The 27,787-nt window shown below is 49.5% G+C and overlaps 2 protein-coding genes across 43 annotated transcripts in view; one reads left to right on the forward strand and one right to left on the reverse strand.

Annotated features, from left to right (window-relative positions):
• AUTS2 (activator of transcription and developmental regulator AUTS2) overlaps nucleotides 1-24,284 on the forward strand; it is a 1,218,095-nt gene extending 1,193,811 nt beyond the window's left edge. For 17 of the 18 annotated variants that reach the window (XM_086374650.1, XM_086374654.1, XM_086374651.1 and 14 more), the window contains 9 exons: nucleotides 62-157; nucleotides 2,735-2,806; nucleotides 4,741-4,770; nucleotides 6,659-6,730; nucleotides 10,237-10,378; nucleotides 15,718-15,795; nucleotides 16,838-16,921; nucleotides 18,306-18,528; nucleotides 21,069-24,284. In XM_086374650.1, the coding sequence (XP_086230776.1) occupies nucleotides 62-157; nucleotides 2,735-2,806; nucleotides 4,741-4,770; nucleotides 6,659-6,730; nucleotides 10,237-10,378; nucleotides 15,718-15,795; nucleotides 16,838-16,921; nucleotides 18,306-18,528; nucleotides 21,069-22,335 (2,064 nt within the window). In that variant the 3' untranslated portion in view covers nucleotides 22,336-24,284. Of the gene's footprint in view, nucleotides 1-61; nucleotides 158-2,734; nucleotides 2,807-4,740; nucleotides 4,771-6,658; nucleotides 6,731-10,236; nucleotides 10,379-15,717; nucleotides 15,796-16,837; nucleotides 16,922-18,182; nucleotides 18,235-18,305; nucleotides 18,529-21,068 lie in introns of all 18 variants that reach the window. The other variant, XM_086374668.1, reaches the window with a different exon arrangement.
• LOC147345033 (uncharacterized) overlaps nucleotides 11,708-27,787 on the reverse strand; it is a 57,086-nt gene continuing 41,006 nt past the window's right edge. For 5 of the 25 annotated variants that reach the window (XR_015154479.1, XM_086374670.1, XM_086374673.1 and 2 more), the window contains 3 exons: nucleotides 17,619-17,652; nucleotides 15,903-16,140; nucleotides 11,708-11,945 (listed from right to left, as the gene is read on the reverse strand). Coding sequence is in view for 10 of the 25 variants with exons in the window: in XM_086374670.1 (XP_086230796.1) it covers nucleotides 16,032-16,140; nucleotides 17,619-17,652 (143 nt within the window). In the remaining 15 variants the exon portion in view is untranslated. Of the gene's footprint in view, nucleotides 15,415-15,902; nucleotides 16,141-17,219; nucleotides 17,653-23,480; nucleotides 23,746-27,787 lie in introns of those variants that run through there. The other 20 variants (XR_015154480.1, XM_086374686.1, XM_086374674.1 and 17 more) reach the window with 9 other exon arrangements.

Raw genomic sequence — 27,787 nt, forward strand, 5'->3', positions numbered from 1 at the left:
AGGGGAATGTGAGCGTGTCGTTTGCCTCCTACTAAAGCCTTCTCCCCATCTTTGGCCGTAGCTCTTCCACTCCTACCCTCCTGCTGTATCGGGCATCCCCCCTATGATTCCACCCGCCGGCCCTTTTGGGTCACTGCAAGGAGCTTTTCAGCCGAAGGTAAGAAACCTCACAGCGAAAACACCACCTTCGAACTTGTAAGTGGAGCCTCGGGCTAAGGTGGGTGGGTAGTTTCCCCTCCTCTTACCTGCCAGTGACTCATTTTTCCATCCAAATGGACCACTGGGATTAGAGTGTGAATATTTTCTTCTAGTCCATCTAGTTGTAAACTCAGTCAGAATTTAATTTTTAATCTGTACTACCCATGTCATCTCAATTGAGCTAGGATTTCTTGTGCTCTGTTAAAAAAAGGAAACACTAGATATAGATATAGATATAGATATAATGTATTTTTTGTTTTTTCACCAAAACTGTGGACATAAGCTTCTGATCAGGAATTACATGAAACGCCAGATGTATGTGCATCGAGTTATTTATCCTTGAGGATGTCCATGATTACCAAAGATGCAAAGCTGAGCCTTGTTGATTGGAATAGAAGGGAGGGAAAAGATTCCAAACTAAAATGGTATCCTTTTCACTGTGTTCATTCTCCTTCATTTCATTCCTCAGTCCCCTGTGTCTGCAGAGAGAGTCCACTTCCAGGTGGAGGGCAGTGCCTTCTTATTTTTTCCTCCCTTTCTGCCTTCTCTGAAGCTTCTGACCCCGATGCCGGGGTCAACTTCCCAAGATCAAGACTACCATCCTAGCACGAGATAAATTAACCTTTCGCCCTTTAGAGGGGCTTCCCTTGGTGGCTCAGATGGTAAAGAATCTGCCTGCAGTGTGGGAGACCTGGGTTCCATCCCTGGCTCGGGAAAATCCCCTGGAGGAGGGCATGGCAACGCACTGCAGTATTCTTGCCTGGAGAATCCCATGGACAGAGGAGCCTGGCGGGTTACAGTCCATAGCGTCCCAAAGAGTTGGACACAACTGAGCGACTCAGACTTTCACTTTCGCCCTTTATAACAACAGAATTCTTTTCTACCTAGCCAGTGATACTCTCCTGCACTCGGTCTAGAGTGATCTCCAAGGGCCAAAACTAAGGTGTTAGTTCTCAGAATACTCTTCTTTTTTGTGACTTTACATCTGTCACAGCCCCTACTTGATTTTCAGAAAAGTATTTCTTAGAGTAGCCATTCTTAGACTGTAAAGCAGGAAATTTTGCTGTGTGATTTCGGTTTTCCTTCCATCTCATTTCAAAGATAAAACACAAATTTGGGGCCAGTCTCTCCCAGGATGAGCGCATATTACACTAACAAAGGCATGCTGCCCTAAAATTAGAAAAGAAAAAAATTAGAAAGCATTAGGGGTGAGAATGGCTGCACCTTCAAAATCCCAGGGACCTACATGGAATTGCAGCTCCTGTGCCAGATCAGACCTCGGCGGGGCTTGAGGATGGCCATACACAACACCTCCCATCTCGGGACAAAATGATGGTGATTTTAAACTCCTTCCCCCCATCGGGCTCTTTACTACCCTTTCAGAGCCTGGTCAGTCCCCTTCAGGTTACAGGAACTCTCTCGTGCATCCCCAACCAGACTGGTAGGTCACTTCATAAATTTCTTGATTTCCCTCAGTCACAATTATCCAATCACACAGAAAACTACATCTGGGCAAGAAAGTGTCTCTCCTGGTGTTGAAATAGGCCTTTCCAGGCCATCTTACTGATTGAATATGTAGATTGCAGTTCATTAGCAGAGTTCTTCATATGTATGCAAATCAGGCTGTTAACAACTCTAGCTTAATTGTTAGCCCTACAGCAGCTGACTGCTTTTCTTTCTCCCATTCTTTTTTTCCCCCTTCTTGCAGGCCAGCTTGGTGCCTAAACTGAGGGCTCTTTATTTCCACACGAGTTAACTTCCTGGTGTGAAGGGATTCATAGAAGTTGTGATTTCTTAAATAAAATACCTGGTGAAAAATATTCGAAATCCTTTACCCACTAAGAAAGTGGTGCCTTGTGCCTGCAATGGGCTTTTTGTTGTTGTTCATTCAAAGGACAAAAGCCTATAGATGAGGTTGTTATCATTAATGCCATTTAAGAATGGTGTTGGGAATGGGAAAGATGGTGCAGAATTACTTTAGAAATCACATAACAGTAGGTCTGTGTGGTCCCCAAATTAGGTTCCCTTGTCCCATTCCCACCACCACTAATGAGTAATTACTGAATGTAATTCCTTGTTATCATCTGCCAGTTAAAATGTAGAGGTAGCCTAATGTCTGTGAAGCACACTCAGTCATTCTGATGAGAAGCACCTGGTCCCGCAGGTTAGACTGATGTTCACTTAAGCATTTCTTGGACTGTGTGGTGATAAAGCAAAAAACCCACAGTGACGGGCTTGTGAAGGACACAGAAGATGGATTTCAGGGCCGGGCTCCCATCTCTGTCTCTCCTGTCTCTGCCCGGAAATGCCATCCCTGGGACAGGGCAGGCTTTGGTCAGGTCCCCTGAGGACCAGGGAGTCAGGGAGGGCCTCATGAAGAGCATCTGGGATCTCAGAGGAGGGTGGATCCGTCCAGTTGTATTCCAGAATGAAACAAAAAAGGACACTTGAACGCGGTCATTTAGAAAGGAAGGAAGACCTTGGTTTCATGTCCCGTGTCATATGCTTCCTAAGCTGTGGTCTCATTACTTTGTAGACGTCCAACCCGATCGATGTTGCCACCCGACCTGGGACGGTCCCCCACACTCTTCTCCAAAAGGACCCGAGGGTAAGTGCAAGGTCGGGCTGGGTCCCTGGGTAACAAACAGCACCTGTGTCCCCAGGGCAGGCAGCCCAGCGGAGTGCCTCTTGCCTTTGCGCTTCCTTCTATTTTGTGGAAGAATATGCTAGTTGAGGGGCTTCCCTGGTGACTGAAATGGTAAAGAATCTGCCTGCACTGTAGGTGGCCCAGGTTTGATCCCTAGGTCGGAACGATACTCTGGAGAAGGGAACGTTACCCACTGCAGTATTCTCGCCTGGAGAGTTCCACGGACAGAGGAGCCTGGCCGGCTACATACAGTCCATAGGGTCACAAAGAGTTGAACACAACTGAGTGACTAACACTTAACGCTAGTTTCTCTTAGAAAATAGAATGTCTCCTGCGGCCATGTGACGCCAGGGAGTGACTCTCCATGGGGGAGAAAGGGTGGCTTATGGTCTAAGCCCAGGCTGGGACGGTCACTGACACTGAGCTGGCACAGTTTCCCCCACCCACCCCGACCAGCCTTCTCTGTCCCCATCTCTTAAAATCTCTCTCACACAAGCCATAAAACATTTTGAATGGAAAAGCACTAAGCGCTTGTCTTTCTGGAGCTCACCCCATACACACAGTATTTCCGGCCACTCTGCTTCTAATGTGGGAAGGAACCTTTTGTGCTCTGGAGCTAAATAAAATATCCATTACACTTCGGTTGTGTTATTTATTCATAACACAGACCAACTCAAAAAGAATCTGAAGTTACACAGCAGATATGATCTTGTCTCATTGATTATTATCCATCTTCATAGTAAATGTGGGGGAAAAAAAAAATTACCTTTCACAATATTGTCTTTGTCCCAGGTAAGGGCAAAGGTTATCTGAAATCATGACCAGAGTTAGGTAGATACGTAAAATGACTCAACTGTGTTATTTGTATGAACTTTGGTGTAACGAACTTCATTTTATTTAATTAATTTGTATTGAGTATAAAATGTGTAAAGTTCCTTTACAGTGCTCTGTTACCTTCTACTGCACAGCAAGCTGAATCAGCTTCATATACATGTAATATATATGTATATATTCCCCCTTTTGGACTCCCTTCCCAGTCAGGTCACCGCAGTATATTAAGTAGAGTTCCTTGCGCCACACGGTGTGTTTCATTAGTCATCTATTTTATGTTCTTGAAAGTGTTATTTGCTTTTATTAAAGTGTTAAGTATCATTTTATTTCATTGAAGGTGTTGGTTATCTCTGACTCTTGGTGACCCTGTTAACTGTAGGCTGCCAGGCTCCTCTGTCCATGGAATTCTCCAGGCAAAACTACTGGAGTGGGTAGCCATTCCCTTCTCCAAGGATCTATATTACACACAGTATCATTAGTGTATACGTGTTGATCCCAGTCTCCCAGTTCCTCCCACTGCCCCCCCTTCCCCCTTTGGTATCCATATATTTGTTCTCTGTTTCTGCTTTGCAAATAAGGTCATCTATATAGTGAACTTCTCTAAAATGTCTAATACCTCCAGTGATAATTATTAAAAATAGCCTATTTCTACTGTATAGTCGGGAAAGGAGGCTTCTCCCCAGTTACTCTTAGTATCCAGCCGTCTGTAGTCTGAAGGCCGCCTCCCTTAGATGCTTAGCTGAGGTTGGGAAGGGCTGCTCAGACAGTGAAACTCCTCAGATGTGTAACGTGAGCAAATCGCTCTGCCGGAGGGCAGATCGCTATTGATTAAACTTGTCCAGGGGCTCGTCAGCGTAGATGTACCAAGGCTTGTGAGGGGGGGAGGGCACACTTGGCACTTTTGATAGTGTGAAAATGGGTTAATTATTCTCTAAAAGGGCTTCATTTAAAAGTAAAATTCTAACATTTTAATTTCCCCTCCTAATGAAGCACTACAAATTTGTTAATTAGAGCAATTGTTTGAGTGACAGGCATGTAACCAAGTTGTCATTTTCTCTTCACAGTTGACAGATCCTTTCAGACCTATGTTAAGGGTAAGAAAGCTTCTTCTAGAACTGTTTTGCAACCCCTGTGTGACTCCCCGAGGGTTAAAAATACAAATCCATTACAAGGAAACACGCCATGGAAACGCCGGAGGATAAGGTTGAAAAGACAGTGGTTGGGTTTTTCAGAGAGTGTGACTGAAAATGGCCTTCATGGTTTTTGCTTTGAGTGTTGGAGGAAGCCGGGCCATCGAGGTAAAAAGCCAACTGATAAAATTCAACTTAGATTCTCTTGTTAGTTATGGCAAAAGGTTTGACTCACGGAGACATAAGGGAAGGGCCGGAGCTAGGCTAAAATTAGGATTCGTCTGAGTTCTCCTGCTTCTCTGGCACCTAGAAAACACGTGCCCGGGTCTCTCTGTTCTGGCTGGTGGCTGCCCCTTTCTGCAGCAGGTGATGTTGACCTGTCACAGCCATTCGACCTTTTTCTCTGGTGCAGAAAAGGGCCGCTAGGAGCGCTGGTTTGTTCTGAGAGGTCTGGAGCCTGGCCAGCAGATAACCTCTGGATGAATGCTGACTTCCCTGGTGTATGTGGGAGGTCGGGGGGTGGGGATGATGGATGGCAGATGAAGAGGGGCGGATAGTGGATTTCTCTACTTAACCCTTTTCTAGTACATCTATTAGATAATTCACTTTCTCCAAAGGGGGAGAAAGGATGGTGTCATCACTTAGGCGATTTCAGACGACCCATAACTTCATTACGAGAGAGCTCAAACTTGGATTTAAGTATATATTTCAGCAAGTGAAAGTGACTTAACATTCATAAACAGCACTTTAATATAGACACCAGAAGCATCTGTTCTTTGCCCAGGTAGGAATGGGGCAGTGTTTCTTCTCATCCATCCTGTGGTCACTGAGTACGTGTTGGGAGCTCACGGTGCGCTGCTGCTGTTCAGTCACGTCTGACTCTGCAGCCTCCTGGATCGCAGCAGGCCGTGCTTCCCTGTCCTTTGCTACCTCCCCGAGTTTGCTCAGACTCACGTCCACTGAGTCAGTGATGCCAATGGGTAGAGTGTGTAGCGGGAATACAAGTGAAGTGGGACAAGGTGGTCCTGCCCCCTTGGGTGAGCCTGCGAGACAGGCTCGCAGCTGCTCCCCAGCTTAGAAAGCAAGACAGGAACTAGTTTGAGAGACTGGGGTTGACGTCCTCCCAGAGGGCGGGACCGGCACTGGCTCTCTGCAGTGGCCTAGAGAGAAGGAAAGGCATGCGTTCTCATCTCTTTCTTGTCTGTTTTCTGCTTAGAAATGATCAGTGCCGCCCAACATGAATGGGCAGTTGACTCTTAGTGGAGCACTTGTGGGAACTGGGCTTCAATGAAAATGTGTTGGCTTGCTTTGTTCTGCTTTGGTGTTTTGTTTTTTTAAGAAACAGTGTTGGGGGAGGTGACACGGGTTCTGTCCCCTCTCGTTTTCAAACTGGTTCACAGACATTCACTAATTAGCTCTTCTGAACAGCCAATCTGCATTATATAGCCTGGCCGCATTTGTTCAGCAGGGCTTCGCTCCACCAGGCCTGCCAGCTGGCGCCAGAAAAGAGAGAGACAGAGGAGGCACAAAGTGGGGTTCGGGCTTTGCCACGTTATCCTTGGTAACCGGGGAGGTCCTGCTCGGGGCTGGTTTTCTGAGGAGTGGCCGCCAGCCCCGGCTCTTGTGGGAGGAGAGGTGCCGCCCGCCCGGGAAGGGGTGCTTCCTCCGGCCCGGGTCCCGGGCTGCAGCAGAGAGAAGGCCCTTGGAGGAGACAAAGCCCTCTTGTTTCATGGAAAAGAAAGCTTCTGCAGCCAAAATCTGCTGACAGCTCTGGGGAAATGGAAGGGTTGTTTTTTTTTTTTTTTTCCCCCTGAACTCTTCCTTCTGACCATGTTGCTCTTTTTCGTTCCAGAAACCAGGGAAGTGGTGCGCGATGCACGTTCACATTGCCTGGCAGATCTACCACCACCAACAGAAAGTCAAGGTCAGTCTTGCCTTCCTAGTCTTGGAGGGGGAGGTGGGCAATGGGTGTGTGATCGCCCAATCGAGGAAGCACTGAAGCAGAGTTTGAAGACCCACAGGCAGGCAGGATCAAGTCCCTTGGAAAAGCTATTCAGAAATCTTACTATTAATTAGGGAAAGCAGCAGCAAAATAACAAAACAGAAGCACACTGATAATACCCTGATGGTTCTCTCTTTTTTTTTTTTTTCATGATTTTGTCATGTTATTGATCTGAAGAGCTTAAATATAGATTAAATCCTGAAATAAAGGTTTGGGGAATCTAATTAGAGTGACCAAGTGTTATTAGTATGGGAAATACTTAGGATCTAGGAGGAGATGTACATGAAAAGTTTTCTATAGAAGTTGGTATATTCTTACCACCACCACCAGCGCCCCCCAACATTTAGAAAAAAATTTTTTTCCATCATGGTGAATATAGGATAGTGAATATGGTTCCCTGTGTTATATAATAGGACCTTATTGTTGTTCTTTTCATTTTATGGCTTTGAAAAGTGATAATTTATGCCCTATGTGATGTTACTGATTTAGGCATACATGGTATGTCCATTAGCAATTCATAGTATTAAAAATTCCTCTTCTAGAAGTGGTATTTGGTTGGCAGTGACCTATCCAATCTCTCCTTCATCCTCTTGATGACCAATGCCAGAAGTCCGACGACAGTCAGTGCTTGTGGGAACCACTGACTGGCTGGTTACCTTACCTGAACTCAGGAGGGTTTTCTTTTGTTTTCATCAGACAGATGAATGCATTCCATGCTTTACCAGGGTTTTATGATGATACAGGAAAGAGATGCAGATCTTCTGCAGGTGACCAGAGAGGACATCACTGGTCAACTTAGGCACCAAAGTAACGGATAGATCCAGATTTTACAGTCTGGGTGTTTACAATCTGTGTAACTGTACCAGTTAAGTAATTCCAATAACCTTCCATTGGAAGCTATTTTTTCATGAATAAGATTTTAGTCCCAACAGCATGTGGGGGACCACCATCAGAATATAAAAGAAGTCGGGAGAGCTAGTCATCTCAAGGGATTTTTTTAACGGTTAAATAATTTTTAAAAACCCAACACAGTTAGAAACAAAAACGTCACCCTCAGTGAATGAGGCTGCAAAGTTATGTTGCTGCTAAGTCGCTTCAGTCGTGTCCGACTCTGTGCAACCCCATAGACGGCAGCCCACCAGGCTCCGCCATCCCTGGGATTCTCCAGGCAAGAACACTGGAGTGGGTTGCCATTTCCTTCTCCAATGCGTGAAAGAGAAAAGTGAATGTGAAGTCACTCAGTCGTGTCTGACTCTTAGCAACCCCATGGACTGCAGCCCACCAGGCTCCTTCGTCCATGGATTTTCCAGGCAAGGGTACTGGAGTGGGGTGCCATCACCCTGTCCGAAAGATATCTTGCTTTGGTGTCAAATACCTGCTCTTTCTCAGAATATCCCATTGGTGAGTTTTGTTCTTAACGTTAGTGTTAGGCGAGTTTAATTAGAAACCTTGTGGTTTAGCTTCATTTAAAAAAAAAAAAAACGTGTATTTGGAAGCACTAACTAGATTTTGATGCTTAGTTCAATTCACTTCTGTTCTAGATGACATGGTTAGCAGAACAGTGGGTAAAACACACCCTCCTTGTAACTCCTTTGGTTAAAAGCGATGAAGGATGTTATAGGCGCCACTTCAACATCTTCCTTTCCCCAAGAACGTCCCCAGTGACTCCAACATTCATTATCCCAATTCAATTAAGAAGACCTCTTGCACAGGAGATAACTGTTCATCTTCCCTTTCCAGCACATTCTCTGTAATCCCCAAGCTCCATTTTGCTTCATGGACCTAAGTTGTGGTTAATGGAACTGTGCTGTGTACCATGCAGTATTAGCACTGAATAATTTGGCAACCAAATTAAAGGAGGCAGCCAGAAGATTTTTATAGATTCATAGTGGATTAGCAGCTTTGGGGAGGGGAGAATGGCTATTGCTTGATAGTGGGACTTTCTTTCATGAGAGAATTCCTTGCAGATGTGAGCAGAAATGGCCTGGTCCCCTTTCCTCTGTGACATTCATTTCACTTGTCCTTCTAGCCGCTCACCAGCTACTTCTAGGGAAAGCCAGCACCCGCAGGTTCTTGCTGCTGCAGGCTCAGGGCTGGACTCTGTCCTGGAGTCTTGTTGCTCAGAGTTGAGTAGTGTGTGCAGGAAACATGGAGACTCTGCTGTCTGCCTCCCACAGTGTTGCCGCTGGCTCAAGGGGTCTGGGTAGGTAAGACGGATGAGTGGGATTGCAGGACAGTAAGGTTCAGCCACCAGGGAGTGGCAAACTCATCTCTGATCCTCACACAAGCCAGATCAGATGTCTCTGTGTTGATGTTTTCGTGTGCTGGGACAGGGATTTACTTGTGGCAGAGCCTGATGGAGTTTGGGGTGGAGCAGGGCCAAAAGACAGCATCCGATGAGTCTGAGATGGGAAGGGTGAGGGCCAGAAAGTGGGGAAGGCCTGGGAGGCTGGAGAGCTCAGAGGAGGCGGCGAGGCAGGGGGAGACTGGGAGCCTCAGACCCAGGTCAGGGGTCGGCGCTCATCAGGGGAGGTGTGAGGCCAACACAGAGAAGGCTATTGAGAATCCTGAAGGTGGGGGCGGCCTGGACCCATGCTCTAGGAGAGGCTGCCAGCGTCCAGAGTGAGGCCAGGGAAGGAAGCAGGAGGAAGACAGTGAGCCAGTTTCTACAGACTCCGAGAAACGTGACCTTGGGGGTGGATATACTGATAGGAGGAAATGGAGTGACTGCAGTTGACGGCAAGGTCTTCACAGCAAGAGAGGTTCTGGAAGGTTCACTGGTTGGGCCTGATCTCTTTCTCAGATGATTGGGTTAGCCCAAAGCCCCTGTTAGTCACATTAATATCCCTACTTTGTTTCTGTTTGTTTCTTTAAAAATAATGTAACAACGATCATTTGAAATTAGCTTGTAGGCATGCAAATATTTCTTCATAACTTTCAGCTACTAATGTAGTGTGATCTGTTAGAGCACAGCTAAGAGTCATTAAACAATTAATTTACACAGCAGATTATTCATGCAGAATTGCCAATAAAATGAGCTTTAAAATACTATCATTTAAAAACTGGCTAAAATGAACCTTTGCAGCAAATCAGAAACCACTTCGGGATGGTGGTGGTTCAAGGAGTTAGGATATGGTTCTAAGCCTCAAACCGTGTACCCTCAAAGACAGAGTATGACTTTTGCCCCTCGGCATTTCTGGCTGCGAGCCTCAGGCCCTCTGGGCAGACCTGCTTTTCTTGCATTTGAGGGTTACATGGCTTGTGGCTTGCTATGTTCTCCCAGCAGGTGTAGACTTGAACCTGACCAGGGCCCCAGCCTGAATGCACTGTTCACAGAGTTCACTGTCCGTCTCATTAATATCTTTCTTCCCTACTGTTTCTCTTGGGGCTCCCTCCTTTCCTCCCTTCGCCCTCCCTTGGTGCTGTAGAAGCAGATGCAGTCGGATCCACACAAGCTGGACTTTGGCCTGAAGCCTGAGTTCCTGAGCCGTCCTCCGGGCCCCAGCCTCTTTGGAGCCATCCACCACCCCCACGACCTGGCGCGGCCTTCAACTTTGTTCTCCGCCGCCGGTAAGTTCAGAGGGGCAGGGGTGAGCTGGGAATGGTAGCTCTCAGGTAGCAGGATGAGTGATGTCTGAACTCTGGGCCGCTGTTCGGTCACTCCCCCAAAACAGCAATTGATGCCAGTTTGCGAGGCAGCATCACAGCACATCTCCAGAGATGGACTGTTCTCCATGGATGCTCCCACTTCCATGAAAGAAGGGAAAAGACCCTCTCTCCCTTCAGGGACTCGTGTTGCTTCGGCATTAAACCACTGTAATTCACAAGTGTGTCAGATGCTATTGAGAAAGATCAAGAGAGCTTGCAAGGGTAAATCGGAAGAAAACAATGCCGCTGTCCCTGCCCACAGAATAGTCAGGGGTTTTGCACCGTGATGCTCGGTTATGCCCTGTGAGGATATGAGGATAAACAGATACAATTAAGGTAGGTGCCACTGGTGTGGTCTGTGACAGAGAGGGTGAACTGCTTGGCGGCTGGTTTTCTCTGCTACAGAACTTAACATTCTTGCCTGGTTGGTTGTAATGATGCAGGAGATTTAGGGGACAGCATTTATTAAGCTCTGAGAGTACCCGCTCCCAGGTGCCTCTTAGGTGTGCCAGAGTGGGTCCCTGATCATCCCTGCATTGGGTCCCTGCCCAGTCCTGCTCCAGGAACATGCAGACGAAGGCAGCGGCCATCAGGAGTAATGGGTAAACGAGAGCCACCGTACTGCTACCAAAGTCTTTCCTAAAACTGCCTTCAGCGCACGGTGCCTGACCCAGGGCTCCCCTGGGTCGTGCTCATAAGTGCCAGTGCTGAGCGCATCCTAATGGTTGACCCCGTCCCCTCCTGAATGTCTTTCTCTGGACATGCATATTCAAGCACCTCCCTGTTTCTAGTCCTGAGCGAATAAGTTTCACATCCATCCTGCCTGCCGCCTTCCTAGGCTTTTTATCCAAGACTCATTTTTGGTGGACCCAAGGCTCTTCTGTTCAGGAAGAAAGAAATACCCACACACTGCAAGAGACCATCATTCTAATGGGCCTTGTCCCCAAGGCAAGGGGACCCCGCCCTTGAGGGCAGATGGAATTTGCTAAGGTCTTAGGTTTCTGTCATTTCTGTCGAGGGATAGGTTCAAAGGCTGGTTACCATGGCATCTGGGCCCTGAGACAGGGCTGTGTGAAGAGTTTTTGGACAGAAACAGAGAAGTTAGTTTCTCCCTGGCTTCCATTTGAGCCCAGCAGATGAACTGGCTTCTTTTGCTTGGATAATTCTAGAACTCTGGGGCACCCCTGGGGACCCTGAGCTGAGCAAAGCTCAGATTTTCTTCGAAGCATTAATTAGCTTATACTACACAGACAGGGTGCAGCCAAATTGTTATTTAGCTGGCAGCGCTGTCGAGGGCTAATGAACATGCTGGGCTGTCTTCACTCTGTGGAGGTGGGCGTCATACTTGCACTTCCTGAGTGGAGAACACGTCACCATTGAGGGCTGAAGGGAGGACTCCTCTGGCACCTTCTGCCGCCGAGATGCTGCGGCTCTGTGTTCTCTGCTGCGTGCTTACCTCCACACCCCAGGCCCACAGGACCCTTCCAGGCTGGGGAAGAAAAACGCAAAACATAAATAGGGTGTTGAAGGATCAACCCTCCTCCACTTAATCTATGTTCCTGAAGGAATTTATACTTGGTAAACAAGACCAGGAGCTGACTGTGGCTCAGACCATGAACTCGTTATTGCCAAATTCAGACTTAAATTGAAGAAAGTAGGGAAAACCACTAGACCATTCAGGTATGACCTAAATCAAGTCCCTTATGATTAGACAGTGGAAGTGAGAAATAGATTTAAGGGCCTAGATCTGAGATAGAGTGCCTGATGAACTATGGAATGAGGTTCGTGACACTGTACAGGAGACAGGGATCAAGACCATCCCCATGGAAAAGAAATGCAAAAAAGCAAAATGGCTGTCTGGGGAGGCCTTACAAATAGCTGTGAAAAGAAGAGAAGCGAAAAGCAAAGGAGAAAAGGAAAAATATAAGCATCTGAATGCAGGGTTCCAAAGAATAGCAAGAAGAGATAAGAAAGCCTTCTTCAGCGATCAATGCAAAGAAATAGAGGAAAACAACAGAATGGGAAAGACTAGAGATCTCTTCAAGAAAATCAGAGATACCAAAGGAAGATTTCCTGCAAAGATGGGCTCGATAAAGGATAGAAATTGTATGGACCTAACAGAAGCAGAAGATATTAAGAAGAGATGGCAAGAATACACAGAAGAACTGTACAAAAAAGATCTTCACGACCCAGATAATCACGATGGTGTGATCACTGACCTAGAGCCAGACATCCTGGAATGTGAAGTCAAGCGGGCCTTAGAAAGCATCACTACGAACAAAGCTAGTGGAGGTGATGGAATTCCAGTTGAGCTGTTTCAGATCCTGAAAGATGATGCTGTGAAAGATGATGCTGTGAAAGTGCTGCACTCAATATGCCAGCAAATTTGGAAAACTCAGCAGTGGCCACAGGACTGGAAAAGGTCAGTTTTCATTCCAATCCCAAAGAACGACAATGCCAAAGAATGCTCAAACTACCGCACAATTGCACTCATCTCACACGCTAGTAAAGTAATGCTCAAAATTCTCCAAGCCAGGCTTCAGCAATATGTGAACCGTGAACTTCCTGATGTTCAAGCTGGTTTTAGAAAAGGCAGAGGAACCAGAGATCAAATTGCCAACATCCGCTGGATCATGGAAAAAGCAAGAGAGCTCCAGAAAAACTTCTATTTCTGCTTTATTGACTATGCCAAAGCCTTTGACTGTGTAGATCACAATAAACTGTGGAAAATTCTGGAAGAGATGGGAATACCAGACCACCTAACCTGCCTCTTGAGAAATTTGTATGCAGGTCAGGAAGCAACAGTTAGAACTGGGCGTGGAACAACAGACTGGTTCCAAATAGGAAAAGGAGTTCGTCAAGGCTGTATGTCACCCTGCTTATTTAACTTATATGCAGAGTACATCATGAGAAATGCTGGGCTGGAAAAAGCACAAGTTGGAATCAAGATTGCCGGGAGAAATATCAATAACCTCAGATATGCAGATGATACCACTCTAATGGCAGAAAGTGAAGAGGAACTAAAATGCCTCTTGGTGAAAGTGAAATAAGAGAGTGAAAAAGTTGGCTTAAAGCTCAACATTCAGAAAACAAAGATCATGGCATCCGGTCCCATCACTTCATGGCAGATAGATGGGGAAATAGTGTCAGACTTTATTTTTCTGGGCTCCAAAATCACTGCAGATAGTGACTGCAGCCATGAAATTAAAAGACGCTTACTCCTTGGAAGGAAAGTTATGACCAACCTAGATAGCGTATTCAAAAGCAGAGACATTACTTTGCCAACAAAGGTCCATCTAGTCAAGGCTATGGTTTTTCCTGTGGTCATGTATGGATGTGAGAGTTGGACTATGAAGAAGGCTGAGCGCCGAAGAATTGATGCTTTTGAACTGTGGTGTTAGAGAAGACTCTTGAGAGTCCCTTGGACTGCAAGGAGATCCAACCAGTCCATTCTGAAGGAGATCAGCCCTGGGTGTTCTTTGGAAGGAATGATGCTAAAGCTGAAACTCCAGTACTTTGGCCACTCATGTGAAGAGTTGACTCATTGGAAAAGACTGATGCTGGGAGGGATTGGGGGCAAGAGGAGAAGGGGCCGATGGAGAACGAGATGGCTGGATGGCATCACTGACTCGTTGGACGTGAGTCTGGGTGAACTCCGGGAGTTGGTGATGGACAGGGAGGCCTGGCATGCTGCGATTCATGGGGTCGCAGAGAGTCGGACACGACTGAGCAACTGATCTGATCTGATAGGAACTTAGGCAAAAAGCAAGGGATTCTTGGAACAGTTACTAGTAAATCCATTCCCACCCTGTTTATACTTCATTCTGGAGGGTAATCTTCTCTAGCGTAAGCAATATTGAAGTTTTCCCAAAATGGGTATTGGGTGAAACTTTGAACTGTTAAGTATAAAAGTAAACACACTTGTTAAATTCTACCACTTTGATCTTACTGTTGGCACAAGTGCCTGAGATAAACTAAGGGGGCTTCTTCAGATGACCTTGGCCTACCTCTTGTCTAGAGTCAGGACTGCCTCCCAGAGTACTTGCCTCCTTAGCTGCACATCGACACACACGCCAGGTGGATGCCCTCAGCTTTTGGAAATATCATCCTTCCTTAATTCACATGTGCACACTGTCAAAAGAAGGATTTGAGGCTTCCCATGTGGCTCAGTGATAAAGAATCTGCCTGCCAGTGCAGGAGATGTGGGTTTGATCCCCTAGAGGAGGAAATGACAACCCACTCCACTATTCCTGCCTGGACAATTTCATGGACAGAGGAACCTGGTAAGGCTACAGTGCATGGGGTGTCAAAGAGTCAGACACAACTTAGCGAGTGAACAGCAGCAACAGAGGATCAAGGCCAAATATAAAGGAGAGGAAAGGGGAAACCAAAGAAAGAGAGCACTAAGTTAGACCCGAGTTCCCCAGCAGGCGAGGCAAGGAGTAACAGGAGGCTGTAGGGTGATCGGTGTCCTGGAGCAAGTGAAGAAACTAGCTTTTCCCAGCACCGAAGTTCAAGAGCCTGGAGGCCTCCGTCTCCCACAGCCTGACTCTACTCTCAGTGCGTTCCGTAGGGTCCGGCTTTAGCATCTCCTTCCTTGCATGTCTGTGACGGCTAATACGTTCTCAGGAAAAGGGATTGTGCAGAAGCCCAAGCAGTGCAGCCCAGAGTCCAGCTCTGTGGTGGCCACTCCTGTGCCCGGATTAGACGTTGTCTCTCAGACTGAAAGCCTCATCCCCCAGAGGTGTCTCTGAAGAAGGGAACCCGGGGCCAGATGCTGCCCCAGAGAGACTGAGTGCACGTGGCCACGGCTCCTAGTCCGTCAGTCAAGAGCCTTGCTTCCCGTTTTTCGCCCGGCCTTCCTCCAGACGTACGTGGCCGTGGAAGCCCTGCCCCACCGGCGGTGTTTTTCCGTGTTCGCAGTGCTGAGCGTCGGCATCAGTGAAAGGAATACCTCTCTTTGGTAGCGGCAGCCCAGCCAGGAAAGAGAAGAGGGGTTGAATTGCTTTCCGCCTCCTGACAAGCACGTTTCTCTTTCCCCGAGTGTTGCCCGGGTAGACTTCAGCTGTGTTCTTACTGTACGTACTCCCAGCGGAGGTCTTAGGGGACCAGAAGCCAGTGGCATTGTATTGGGTTGACCAAAAAGTTCGTTCAGGTTTTTTCCCGTAAGAGTATACGGAAAAATCCAAATGAACCTTTTGGCCAGCGCCAGAGAAGTGGGCGTCCTCTGAAGTCTAACTCCATTGTGTCCAACTCTCCAGGTGCTGCACACCCAACTGGGACCCCGTTCGGGCCGCCCCCCCATCACAGCAACTTCCTTACCCCCGCTGCCCACCTCGGTGAGTTGTGTCCCTCATTCACGGGCATTGACGCGTGTGTCTCAGAACACCTGCATTCCTGCTGCACTTTCTGGCTAGCGGGCCATAGTCCTAGATAGGTCGCTTACCATCAGGAGATGGAGGCAACCTCAGAGATGTTTGAATCCAGGCCATCCATCTCTAGGAGTTCACCACCTCTTACACCAGGCTCTTCAAATAGGAGATCCGTGTGCAGTTGTGGTTCTGTGTGGAGTTACTCAGTGTGCAGAGGGTGGAAGCCCTGGGACCTCGGGGAATCCACGTGTACAGCAGCCTGTCCCCACTGATGGGAGAAGACAGTGAACTCTTGCCCATAAAAGGGCACCCCTGGAGGTGGAGAGAAAGACACCATGATGTAATGTAGAGACAGTATCTCTTATTTTTTAATCATTTCACAGCCCAATTCATATATCTCTTCCTAGTACAGGGGATTTATTCGTGGCCTTTATTTATTTGGTATTTTCACACGTGTACCAGCACATGCGGGCAACGGTACACCCAACCACAGGGTGTAGGATACGTGTGACCTCAGCCTTCCATTGGGAGATTTTAAGCTGCTATCTTAACTTCTGTTCTGTCAGAGCTTACAGGGCGCTTCCTGAGAGGAGGAGAGACAGGCAGGGAGGCATGTGAGCACACTGTGGCTTGAGTAATGTTCCCCACCCAGCAGAGGAGAGATGGGGGCCTTCCCTGACGGTCCCATGGTTAAGACTCTGAGCTTCCGCTACAGCGGCGTGTGGGTTTGATTCCTGGTCAGGGAACGAGGATCCCACATGTATGCAGCACAGTGTGGCCAAAAAGAGCACAGCACAGTTCCAGGAAATAGCCCCCACAGATATTTTGCTAACCCAATGCCCAGATCCAAAAGGATGAAAAACCCTTTGGATAATCTGGTGGGAGAAGTGAGACAGATCGCGTCTGAGTATACACGTGGCAAGGGGCCCCCACTGCCTTCCCAGGAATCTGTGCTGCCTCACTCAGCGGAGTCCTACAGCCATGCCCTTCTTCCCAATCTCGTCTGCAGAGCCTTTTAATCGGCCGTCTACATTCACGGGCCTGGCAGCCGTTGGTGGCAACGCCTTCGGGGGACTTGGAAATCCTTCAGTTAGTGAGTACCTCTAGCTTTTTACAATCCACCTTAAACTGTCTCCTCTGATCTGTCGATGGCTTGAGACCTTTCTAGATGAAAGGAACCATGCTCTTGGGAAATAAATGTAGGTTATAGCATTGCCAAAGCAAGCCCAGTCAGTGGAGTTAGGTCTAAACCAACCTTTAGCACGCTGTTGATACATGCTCCTGAAGGTCAGGAAAGGTGGTCAGTTGAACACCACAGAGTTTGCTAAAGTTCCTCATTTCATCCTATGCCATCTCTAGCCACCCCACGTTTAGCCACAGCACTCATTAGATGTGGGCTTCCCTGGTGGCCCCGTGGTAAAGAATCTGCCTGCAGTGCAGGAGACCCAAGTTTGATCCCTGGGTGGGAAAGATCCCCTGGAGAAGGGAATAGCAATCCACTCCAATATTCTTGCCTGGAGAAACCCACGGACAGAGGAACCTGGTGGGATATAGTCCACAGGGTGGCAGAGAGTCAGACACAACATAGCGACTATACCACCACCACCCGTTAGACGTGAAGACAGCCTGTACATTGCATCTTGCTTCAGTGGAAGTGAGAAAACACGCTGAAGAACAGGAAACCATGCCAGGCTCAGGACAGCCCAGAGAGGGCAACATCCAGGAAGACTAATTTTCCACCACTGAGAAGTCAAGGGGCTTTCCAGGTAATCCAGCAGCTAGGACTTCACCTTCCAACGCAGAGCGGGGCTGTGGAGTCAATACCTGGGGGGCAAACATCAAAACAGAAGAAACAGTATTGTAACAAATTCAGTAAAGACTTTCCAGAAAAAAGGAGTCTGTCTAAAGTAGGGAGGGAGTTGCAGCTCTTCAGGTTCTAAACACCCTTTAGCCACTCAGTATCAGCTTGTCCTGTCCACACATCCTGCCCGCCACTGCAGGAGACTTGAGATGCAGCTCCGTCCCAGGTCCTCGGAGCCTGGAGACCCTCCGTGTCTGACCCTGTCTGGCCTCGGTCACTGAGGCTGTGGACGGCAGAAAAGAACCGCAGATTCTACTCTGAACGGAGCTGTTAACCCAAGTCACACCATCCATGTCCACCCTCCTGTATGCTGGGGTCCTCTGCGTGCACCTGTCAGGCTGAGACCCTTTCCTTTCTAATCTCCCCTCTCCACCCCCGTCTGCCCCTTTGCCTTTGGTTAGAAAAAAAACAGGAAAAGCTGTGAGCTTACTTAACCTCTCCAGTGTAGGACACGTTCCTCTAATGAATCTGTTAATCTCCTTTCCTTTTCCAGCTCCCAATAATATGTATTCATTTTAACTCTGAATGCTGTTAAAAGTTTTTTGGTAAGTACCTTCATTACGGCGGATATATAATTTCTCTGAAACCTTTTTTGTTCTCCACTTCACCATTTCAGCACCCAACTCAGTGTTCGGCCACAAGGATGGCCCCAGTGTGCAGAGCTTTAGCAACCCTCACGAGCCCTGGAACCGGCTGCACCGAACGCCTCCGTCGTTCCCGACCCCTCCGCCCTGGCTGAAGCCAGGGGAGCTGGAGCGTAGCGCGTCCGCTGCAGCTCATGACAGAGATAGAGATGTAGATAAACGAGACTCCTCCGTTAGTAAAGATGACAAAGAAAGGTACGCAAAGAACCCGCTCTCGAGTCCCGATGGGGGAGCCCCCTCTGTGCCAAGTACCGGCCCCCCACCCCCGACCCCCCGGCCCAGCCTCGAGCTTCAGCTGTAGCCTCGGCCCCTCACGCAGCCGGGACGGCGCCCCCGACCCTCCTCCCCCCAACCACCGCCACGCCCTGAGCCCAGCGACCCTTGTCCCTCCGGCCCCACAGGGCCTCGTGACCACAGGCCAGCATCGCAATTCTAGGTCCAGTACAAAGCGAGCGAGTCCCGGCTCAGCAGCAGTGTCCACACCCAGCCCCCCCGCGAGCCCTAGTGTCTCCAAACAGAAACCGCTCTCCAAAAGGTAGTGAGCTGGAGCCTGGACCAGACACACACGGCATGAATCAGACCATATTTGCTTTCGAGTTCGTGCAGTCCATTGACTCATCCATAGGTTTTTCGCTCTCTCTCCCCCTTTTCTTTTTGTTTTCTGTTAGAAAGCCATGTTTTGCATCGTCTCATCATATTTTTCTCAAATTCTGTTCAAACTCAAACCCTGGGCTCACAGATGACCGCTAAGATTTTGCTAACCCATATTCAAAGAAACCTCACCAAGCAATTTGGGTTTCATGTCACCAGTGGGTAATTTATTTTACTAACCGTTTTTACCTCCTTACGTGGTAGTCCATGCCTCAAAAAGAAGTAGCCTTAAAGAGGAAAAACATCTGAGTTTTTTTTCTGAAGAATGTCATAAGCATTCTTGACAAGGCCTTCCTCCTGCTTGCCTCCCTTTCTTGAGGGTATTTTCAATTTGAGTGAATTAGCAAGGACTACATGAGATACATCGGACTACAGGATCTTCCCTGGTGGCTCAGACGGTAAAGCGTCTGCCTACAGTGCGGGAGACCTGGGTCAATCGCTGGGTCGGGAAGATCTCCTGGAGAAGGAAATGGCAACCCACTCCAGTATTCTTACCTGGAAAATCCCATGGACGGAGGAACCTGGTTAGGCTACAGTCCATGGGGTTGCAAAGAGTCGGACCCAACTGAGCGACTTCACTCACACAAGATACACCTGTCGCAAGATACTCAACAACACTTCCCTTTGGGAACTGAAGTTTCCAGTACGATCCAAATCTTTTGTTTTTGTTTTTCTTGAATGTTGTGTGCATGTGTGTGTACGTGTTTTGTAGCGATCTAAAAGAATTTAACTTTAGAGGCTCTAAATGCAGCAGGTTAAGTAGCTGTTGCATCATAGGCCATCATGCTAAGTGATTTCTTTCTTATAAAAAGACAAGTTTTTTCCTTGGGAGAGCATGGTAAAAATCTCTCAGCCAATGGGAGGGCCATTTAGGACATCATGACATACAGCTCTGAGCTGCCAGAGCAGGTGCCCCTGGAGGGGCCACCCCTAGACCAGGAGCTCTCTAGATGAGCAGTCCCCAACCATTTTGGCACGAGGGACCGATTTTGTGGAAGACCGTTTCTCTATGGACCCGGTGGCAAGCAGGCAGAGAGGGTCTCAGTTTTGTCTGCTACTCACCTCCCGCTCTGCCGCCCCGTTCCTGACAGGCCACAGCAGAGGGGTGCCAGCTCCCGGCTGGGGGAGAGGGAACCCCTGCTCTAGACGGCCTGTCAGTGAAGGAAGAGCAGGACTTGGCAGCTCACCTTTCTTTGTTTCTCTAGATGGACTCACAGTGGCCTTTTGGATGAAAGGAAATTCAAATACACTTTTCTTTATCTTACCTCTTAAAGATGCTCTTCTTCTTAGCCTCTGCACATTGTCTAGAAACAGAACCTTGTAGGGGCAGCCTTAATTCTCTCTGCGGGGCACCCTCACCCTCTGGGCCCCCCAGGCCTCCTGCTCCCCCCCACCACTTTCTGTCTCGGGCTGTCCCTCGAACACCCTGGTCTCGGCTCTCCGTGTTCTCCCTCTCCTCTGTCACTTCGCATTGTGTGCCCTGTATTCTTAAACCCCCACCCCAGTTCACAGACGGAACTGGTTCTCTCCGGCCCCTTAGCTTTCGTGTCTCTGGACCTGCTGCGTCTTCTGGCATCAGATCCTGGCTTCTTCCTAAGACAGAGGTGCTTTGTGCGACCCCAGTGTCCTGAAATGGTTTCCTTTCGAGCCCCTCGGGGGCTGCATCTTGGTTGCCCCATACCTGCAGCCTTTACTCTGAAACCAGCCCTTCTTCTTGCTGTCAGGAGAGAGATTTTCCCGTGATCCTCGGGTTGTGCTCCCCTGCGGGCTCAGAATTGCCGTGTTGGAACTTGATTCTTCATCCTGAGAATCTAGACAGGTAGCCGCCCGGCCCCATCACTGACCTCATTGGTCGGTTCAGGTTTCTGAACGTTCTTCCTCCTGGTCTTGATTCAGGTCGGTGCCTCTTACATACACAGTTACGGCCCCTCACACTCTCCCACCCCTCATCCCTCGGGCTTCACCCGCTCAAGCCTTCTCTGGAGTCTAGGCCAGTCAGGTCAGGGTGGCCGGCTGGGCCTCACCTCAGGCAGCCGGCTGGCAGCCCAGCTCACCTGCCTCCCGGTGTCCCATCTCCTCCGCAGGGAAAGCGTCGAGAAGAGACACTCCAGCCACCCCTCTCCAGCCCCCGTCCTCCCGGTGAGCACCCTGGGACACGGCCGCAGCTCCAGCGAGCAGATCAGGGGGCATTTGAGCACCGAGGCTCGCGAGAAAGACAAGTGCAAGGACAGGGAGCGGGAGCACTCGGAATCGCGCAAGGATCTGGGCACGGATGAGCACAAGGCGAAGGAGGGCCCCCTGGCCGAGAAGGACGGCCATGGCCACGAGGGCCGCACCGCGGGTGAGGAGGCCAAGCAGCTGGCCCGAGTGCCGTCGCCCTACGCGCGGGCGCCCGCCACCGACAGCGCCCGGCCGGGCAGCGCCGCCAGCCGGGACGCCGAGCCGCGCAAGGGCGAGCCGGCCTACGAGAACCCCAAGAAGAGCGCCGAGGTCAAGGTCAAAGAGGAGCGCAAGGAGGACCACGACCTGCCCCCCGAGGCCCCACCGACCCACCGGTCCTCGGAGCCGCCGCCCCCGCCGCCGCCGCCGCCCAGCTCCTCGGCCGGCGTGCACCCGGGGCCCCTGGCCTCCATGCCCGTGGCCGTGGGGATGCCCGGGATCCACCCCATGAACAGCATCAGCGGCCTGGACAGGACTCGCATGATGACGCCCTTCATGGGCCTCAGTCCCATCCCAGGCGGGGAGCGCTTCCCGTACCCCTCCTTCCACTGGGACCCCATCCGGGACCCCCTGAGGGACCCCTACCGGGAACTGGACATTCACCGCAGAGACCCGCTGGGCAGGGACTTTCTGCTGAGGAACGACCCCCTGCACCGGCTCTCGACGCCCCGGCTGTACGAAGCCGACCGCTCCTTCCGGGACCGGGAGCCGCACGACTACAACCACCACCACCACCACCACCACCACCACCCGCTGGCGGTGGACCCGCGGCGGGAGCACGAGCGCGGGGCGCACCTGGACGAGCGCGAGCGCCTGCACGTGCTCCGCGAGGACTACGAGCACCCGCGGCTGCACCCCGTGCACCCGGCCTCCCTGGACGGCCACCTGCCGCACCCCGGGCTGCTCACGCCAGGGCTGCCGAGCATGCACTACCCGCGTATCAGCCCCACAGCGGGCCACCAGAACGGACTGCTCAACAAGACGCCCCCGACGGCGGCGCTGAGTGCGCCTCCCCCGCTCATCTCCACGCTGGGGGGCCGCCCCGTGTCCCCCCGCAGGACTACGCCCCTGTCCGCCGAGATAAGGGAGCGGCCTCCCTCCCACACGCTGAAGGACATCGAAGCCCGGTAAGGAGCGGACAGGACGCCCGGCGGGACACACAGGCCCGCGGGCCGCGCGGCGCCGGACTTGCGGGCCTGCCCTCCGCGCGCGCTGGCCAGGCCCGCGTCTCCAGTGCGGGTGGGGAGCCCCCAGCGCTTCCCTGTGTATAAAAAAAAATTTATGTATAGACTCGGTGCAGATTTTGAAATGTTTTTTGTATATTCTCTGTTGAAATTTTTCAGATCTTTTAGCCGATTCATACGTTCTCATGTCTCCCCACTCTTGGTTTGTCATATAAAACTTTGATTTGAACCAAAACAGTGAAGATGACAACACAACACCCACGCGGTGATAACTGGGGGGTGGGGAAGCCGACAAGAGTCCACACCATCCACCGTGCAGAGAGCTCTTTGGGGTGAGAAGGGAAGGCCATGTACATAGTTATGTAAAGAAAAAAAGGGTGGGGGGGGCTTGTTGCTTCATGAGCTAATGGTTCATATATGCAAAAGGGTAAGATGAAAGCTTTACTTTGTACAGATGTAAATAGATAAAGATTAAGTAACATAATACATTAATACTTCTTAAAATGTGCTATTTGCAGACTTAATATCAGCGAGCACAGCCGGCTTCGGCTGTGTTCCCCATGTATTGTTCTAGACAGCTAAACCCTTCAACTATGCAATGAATGTTAGGGCTTTTCACAAAAGCCCGCCTAACTCAAAGGAGCCTTTTCAAGTCCATTTACAACATACTTAAGGTCATATTTTCCCTGAACAAGCACTTAACGTGATATGACTGTTTTCCTTGCTTGTTTTTTCAAACAGAGAATAATACCTGATTTTGCAAATTGGACCCCCAGGCTGAAACTTTGCATCTGAAGTTGCTGCTTGTGGGCCTTTGGGTGCGTGTAGGGGTGGGGTGGGCAGAGTGCAGCCCTGGAGAGGTAAACCAAGGCCGTGAACCAACCAACCAGAGCCAGGGAGGATGGGAGTGGTCAGATGCCAAAATCAGGGGACACAAACAGGCCGCCAGCACCTCGTCACCATCTGTCACGTGATTTCACACACCCCTCATGTGGGAACCATGCGTTTTTCAGTTTCCTATCTGTACACCCCTTCTCATTCTGTAATGAGATTCAGTTGTACCCAAACAGATCCTGAAAGAAAGCTTCGCGTTTTCTCAGATGATGGATATGTTTTCACTGTATTCAATAACTGATGAAGTTCAGGAGCACGTTCCCTAGCATGACTCACCACGTTCCTGTCGGTAACCCAGTCCAGGAGGAGCCAGAGCAGGTCAGCTTTGTGGGGCCGGGGAGCGTTGCAGAGGGCGAAAGGCGGCAGGCAGAGAGACGGTCTTGTGTGTGCGTGTTTTTGAGTTTTGCATCAATCTTACTGTCTCTTCATGATACTTTTATCATACAGTCAGCCTCTTGTCTACCTAATTTGGAGAGAATATGACTTTACTAGCAGAGATACAATATATCTTGTCTACTGGACTGTAAAATATGTGTATGAAATAAAATTAGTTCCATTTGGTCTTCTAGTATATTAAAGTGCTATCTGACGTTGTTATCCTGTTTTTGCAAAAAAAAAAAAAAGTTAACTACAGACCATTGTTTCTAATAAGCAGAGAGATCTATTTTAGTAGTCAACTGAAGGTTTAGTTGTGAGTTTCAGATTTTGTGAATTCCAAATGTTGTGCAGTGTTTTTTTTTTTTTTTTTTTAAGACAACAACTAAAAAGGAAAAAAAAAAAATCCAAGGAATATGTACACTGGAACCGTAGTGGTAGCTTTCAGTATTGTAAAGAGATTGTTCTATACAGACCTTTTTGCTGTTTCTCCTGTATGTAATAAAGTCCTTTCTAGATCCTATGTGAAAAGAAACGTGAAGCGACTTGCGTCTTCAGCATGTTCTCATCGGCGGAGCCTTCTTGTGTTATGTAAACTGTGCCATGTTATTAAAAAATGTGAACCAAGCTTCCAGCTGCCTGTTTGTGTGGGGTGGCCACCTTACCACAGGGACGAAGCCGCGCCTGTGAGACAGGCCAGGCCCTGGAAGAGAAGAGCCTTGAAGCCTTGAGTGCGGACGGAAGGCTGGCCGCCCTCTCTGACACATGTAGCCTCTACCGGTTAGTTTCTGTAGACGTCTGCCCTCCGTACGACCAGGAGTATTTGGTTTGATTGCATGTTCTGAGTCCTGGGGAGGTGATTTTGGATTGCGTAGGGGGTGAATATGCAGGCTGAGTTAGCCAGAGCCCTTTGTGTCTTGCACCTCCTTCAAAACCCCGCGTGTGCTGTGGCTGCGTTGATGACACCTGACCGAGGGCCGGCGTGAGCCTGTTCTTCGCATCGCAATCTGAGGGCCCGGTCTGCCGTGTGTGACTTCAGACCTTCCAGGTACGTCCCTGTCTTTTCCTGTGTCTTGTTGAATTACCTGGTGTAACCCTCACCAGCTTGCAGATCTCTCCATCCTCTAAAACCTGTTTTGTCTTTTCAAGATGTAAAACCTGTTACACTTCCTGGTGTCCACATGATGGATGATGAGTGTGTGTGTCTTAACTGGAGGAAACAAAGGCAGTCCGGCTTTAGCAGGATGTGGGTGGCTGCTGTTGGAGAACTAGAAATGGAAACGAACAGAAACGGGGGGCTGGCGGTCTATGCTGAGGACACCTGCAGCTTCACGGGCAGAGGGAGGTGGTGCTGGCACAGGGGGCTCTGGAAGGCTGCTGGCTGGGGGCACCAGACTCCCAGGCTTGGAAAGCTGATGATGGGCTTGAATGAAGGTTGCCCCCTTTACCCTGCTCTTATGCTAAATACCCAGCTCCCAGGCTGGAGAAATAACTTGAAGAAAGACTAGTAGATTGGAAAGCATACTAACCACTGTTTTTCTAAATCAGGCAATTCTCAGGACCTTCCACTCACTCACCATCCGTGGCCTTGCTGGCAGACCACCCTGCTCCCGCTCTCCCGAGCACTCTTTCCAGGCCGCCACTCGCAATGCAAGACCGGAAGTTACTGTCAAGTCAGTCACGGTACTGAATCCCCCGGGCTTTATTCCTCTCAAGACCTTGCAGATTTTCCCTCTAATTGCGTTCTGCTCCCCGGCACTGATGGGTACCAGCACAACTTGATTTCCTGCTAACCTATAGATGCTCTAATTATCTCCACAGTCTTAGACCCACAGTGATCTTGTTACCTGCTAATGGCACATGACAAGTGAAAGCACGGATATGATGATGCAATAATTAGCATTTCCAGATGGATATTCACAACAGCGTTGGCTGTTGATCCTCTCTTTGCCTCAATCAAGGTGGATGAGAGGAAATGAGACGTGACCGTCGATGTCATATACAAACAGCGTAAAAAGACGCTGCCCTTAGCTGTACCAAGGTGGATGCCTAAGGCGTGTGTGTATCCGTCCTGAGGCACAAACTTGGCCTCAGTGCCATTAAATCAAAGAAAAGATGACCAAAGTGACATGGGCTTTTTCATATATTTTTAAAACTCTGTCTTCTCTAAAAAATATATATATATATGACTTTTTGAGCAATTTCTTAGACATGGAAAGTTTCCTTTCAAGAGGACAGAGGTATTTATCAGATAGAAAATAATACAAAGCTAGTTCTCACTAGACAGAACCTCCGACGAGGACCTTAAAACCACAGCCTGGTGTAAGCCACCCTCCCGGCTTCTGTTCTCAGTGACATTAAAATCACAGCTTCTCTGGAACTGTTTCTTAAATGTGTAAAATGAGACCATCTGAATAAATCAAGACCTAAAAGCAGGCAGGTTTTGGTGCGCAGGTTCTGGAGCCGGTGGAGCTGGTATAGAGAACAGCCCACACAAGAGACAAAGTCGCTTTTCCTCTTTATCAACTCAGCTCCAGTATCATGAGGCTTCTTTGTTAAAGATCTGCAGACATGGTGGTTCCAGGGGTTCTAACTCAGGCCTGAGTGTTTCTCTCCTGGTGGGGGCGGGCAGGGTCTGGCTGGAGCATCCGGGATGTTGGCACATTCCAGCTCCCACCTACCCACTGATCGCCTGATGCAGATGACGTGGGGTTCGACCCCTGAGCGGGTGTTTGGCGATGCACTGTGGCCAGGAAGAGCCCTGGGCCACAAGCCTTCAGGGCCCCTGTCCTTGGCCGGTCCTGGGCCTCAGTTTCCTTCAGTTCAGTCGCTCAGTCGTGTCCAACTCTTTGCGACCCCATGAATTGCAGCACGCCAGGTCTCCCCGTCTATCACCAACTCCTGGAGTTCACTCAAACTCACGTCCATCGAGTTGGTGATGCCATCTACCCATCTCATCCTCTGTCATCCCCTTCTCCTCCTGCCCCCAATCCCTCCCAGCATCAGAGTCTTTTCCAATGAGTCAACTCTTCCTTAGGGGTCACTTAAATGAGTTGGCTTACAGCATCTTCAAACTGTTTGGACTGTCTCTCTCTTGGGCCTCTGGTTACTCTTTTTAATTCTCTCAAAAATATCTACAAATAAAAAATGCTGGAGAGGTTGTGGAGAAAAGGGAACCCTCTTGCACTGTTGGTGGGAATGTAAATCGATTCAGCCACTACAGAGAACAATATGGAGGTTCCTTAAACTAAAACTAGAACTCCTGTATGACCCAGCAATCCCACTACTGGGCGTATACCCTGAGAAAACCGAAGTTCCAAAAGACGCACGCACCTCAATGTTCATTGCAGCACTAGTCACAACAGCCAGGATACGGAAGCAACCGACGTGTCCGTCTACAGAGGAATGGGTAAAGATGCGGCGCTCACGTACGACGGCACGACAAGGAGCGAAATTGGGTCATTTGTAGAGGTGTGGATGAACCTCGAGTCTGTCAGGTTACTTTTGAAAACCTGTTTACCTTCTCACACCCTGTTCAGTTCCCCTTGCTTCTTGGCAACTTTATATCTGCCTTTATCTTCAGGGTCTCTTCCTCAAGGCCCTGCTGTCAGCTGCACCACTGGCTGCGGTCAGTCTCAAAGCCACCTCCGTGAAGCTTCCCCAAGAGCCTGTTTCATGCTGATGCCTGCCCCCTCCCAGGACCCTCCTAGGAGGGTCTGCTCTCTGAGCCTGCTCTCTGCTCCCCTCCCGCACCCTGCTCTCAGCCCTTCCTGTCCTGGGGTCCTGCAGAGCCCTGTCTTCTCTACTGCAGGACGGTCAGCTTCTCAAGGTGGGGTCTGAACAACATGTGCCCCCAGATAAGGCCTGTGCCTGGTTAGAGAAGATCCCCTGGAATAGGAAATGGCAACCCCACTCCTGGAACTCTTGCCTGGAAAATCCCATGGACAGAGGAACCTGGCAGGCTCCATGGGGGTCGCAGAGTCAGATATGACTGAGTGACTGAGCACACACAGGTGGGTGAGGCCACACCGCGGCTGGCTCCCTGAACTGGAAGACTGCACAGAGCTTTGACTCACGACTCTTTTTGACTGTAATGCACGTACATCGTGATGCGGGGCATGCGCACACAC

This window comes from Bos grunniens, chromosome 25, assembly GCF_055505025.1.
Source record: "Bos grunniens cultivar Pamir isolate PY7600 chromosome 25, Bosgru_T2T1.0, whole genome shotgun sequence".
Lineage (NCBI taxonomy): Eukaryota > Metazoa > Chordata > Mammalia > Artiodactyla > Bovidae > Bos > Bos grunniens.